At 57.6% G+C, this 1,895-nt stretch overlaps 1 protein-coding gene across 1 annotated transcript; it reads right to left on the bottom strand.

Moving 5' to 3' along the window:
* Positions 1-748: 748 nt before the first annotated feature.
* IUM83_19435 (uncharacterized protein) lies at positions 749-1,409 on the bottom strand (the record flags this gene model as incomplete). Its single annotated transcript, XM_067944485.1, has 2 exons — positions 749-780; positions 878-1,409. The coding sequence occupies 2 exons, from the start codon at positions 1,407-1,409 to the stop codon at positions 749-751; spliced, it is 564 nt and encodes a 187-aa protein (XP_067789558.1).
* Between the last annotated feature and the right edge of the window lie 486 nt (positions 1,410-1,895).

Below are 1,895 nucleotides of genomic sequence, written 5' to 3'. Positions count from 1 at the left end.
CCACACCTACCCTAAGATCCTATTGGTAGAAAGCAGCATCTTTCTACCAATTAGAGACGAGGCATATTGGCGGGTCACTGACAGCCAGCCGCTGCCAACCCCTTTCATAGATGATAAACAGTTTTAGCAGATTTTAGAGGAAGATCAATTTACAGACAATACAGTTCTCATTTTACCTAATCTAAGTCACTTGGAATCCTATCTTACTTAACTTATATTTGTGTATTCAAATATAATTAACCTAAGTAATTACTAAGTACTTACGCTTCCTCATACACGTTGCGCAACGTGTAAGCTAAAGTAGTGAGTCAAGTTAGACCCACTACAGAAGGTGACTGTATGGTCGACCCGGACTGTAAGGGCAAGACTTGCTGTATAGCCGTGGCCTTCAAGGGCCTTCCGATGGGTACACCCGAACCGGCGCTGGATGCGCCTGACTGATGGGCTGTGCTGACCGGTGTTTCGGTGTCCAGAGGTGCCGACCGAAGGGCAAAACAGCTGTGCTCGCGGAAAATTTTCCGCTCGCGCAACTGATCGCCACGAACGTGCTCAGACGCGACGTAAGCTTCCTCATGTGGTCGTACCACACTTCTTGCCCAAGCGCGCTCAAGCCGTGGCCGGCCTTCGTACGTCGTACATCGAATGACCGCTGCCGGAAGTGGGGTAGTGGCGCTGAAGTCGCTTGAGTAGTTGCAGTTTGTAGATCCATCTTCGAGAGTTTCCATCTCACTTGCCTCCTTGAAATGCATCACAGTGAGCCCGCGTGAACCCAGTCGGCCGCTGAAAATGGCTATCAGCACCGCAGGCGTGACCGGGAATTTGACGCACTCCAACTCCAGCAACCATAAGACAAACGACATAGCAGACAGGGGCTTACCTGTTCCCGTCCCGAAGGTACGGAACATGCGACTCGCCGCCAGCAGGTGCGCCTGTGGCGAGTTGTAGTCTCCCTTGGACTTTTTCGTTCCTTCCAGGAAGCTCGCAGTCGTAAGCTGCCGAAGCTCCAGTGGTGGCAGGTCGCCTCGCGTGTTCGGCTCCGTGGTGGCTCCAGGGCTCACGAAGCCGCTGGCCGTCGGGTCTTGAGCTGCGACAAGCCAGCGCAGGCGACGAACATCCTCTCTGAGTGCCTGCTGCTCCGCGGTCATGTCCGGGCCAGACGATGCTTTTGGCGTGTCGCGCTCGGGTCTTGAGGGCGCGTCTGCCACACCACTGCGCCCGGGCTGGAAGGACGCCATGAACGTCGTAAGGTCGAAGCCTTGGTCGGACCTGGGTGCGGCTGGACGCTTGGGCTCCGCGGCAGCTGAAGCGCTTGGGGCGGCGGCCTTCCTCGTCTTCTTCGACGGCGGAGGCGCAGCCTGTTCCTCAAGCTCGCTGTCGGAGTCTCGCGCGGTGTCGCGTGTAGCAAGCATCGCAGCTAGAACGGCAGTCGGTCGCTTGGCCACCTTCTTCTTGCCCTTGCGCACTTCTGCCGCATTCGTGTCCGCCGCGCTCCGCGCCGACGCTCGCTTGCTCGATCGCTTGCTCGATCGCAACGGGGGGGGGGGGGGGGGGGGTCAGATGTGCGCCTCGCGGAGGTCGCTGTCCAGGGCTCTTCCCCGCCGGTCACGTCGACGACGACGACAGCGGCGTCAGCGGATGGCTCTCTAACCGAAGGAGCCGATTGCGGCACGGGATGAAGGCGAGGTAGGGGCGCTGGCGGACTCAAGACCTCCATGGGTGATCATGGTGTAGCTTGGAGGAGTAGAGACCCCCTCTTTCTTGGTCGGTTTGTTGCTTGTTCTTCTGGAATCGAAGTGAGGGAGGAGAACTCGCGACGAGTGGCCCAGGCGGCATACCTGACGATGTGCAACCGGTACAAGTACCGGTATATCGGTACTGGTATTTCATGTGCTAAA

Source organism: Phytophthora cinnamomi, assembly GCF_018691715.1.
Source record: "Phytophthora cinnamomi strain GKB4 chromosome Unknown Contig51, whole genome shotgun sequence".
In the NCBI taxonomy this organism is placed as follows: Eukaryota; Oomycota; class Peronosporomycetes; order Peronosporales; family Peronosporaceae; genus Phytophthora; species Phytophthora cinnamomi.
The sequence above is the reverse complement of the archived record's forward strand: the minus strand, read 5'-3'. Positions and strand labels throughout refer to the sequence as shown.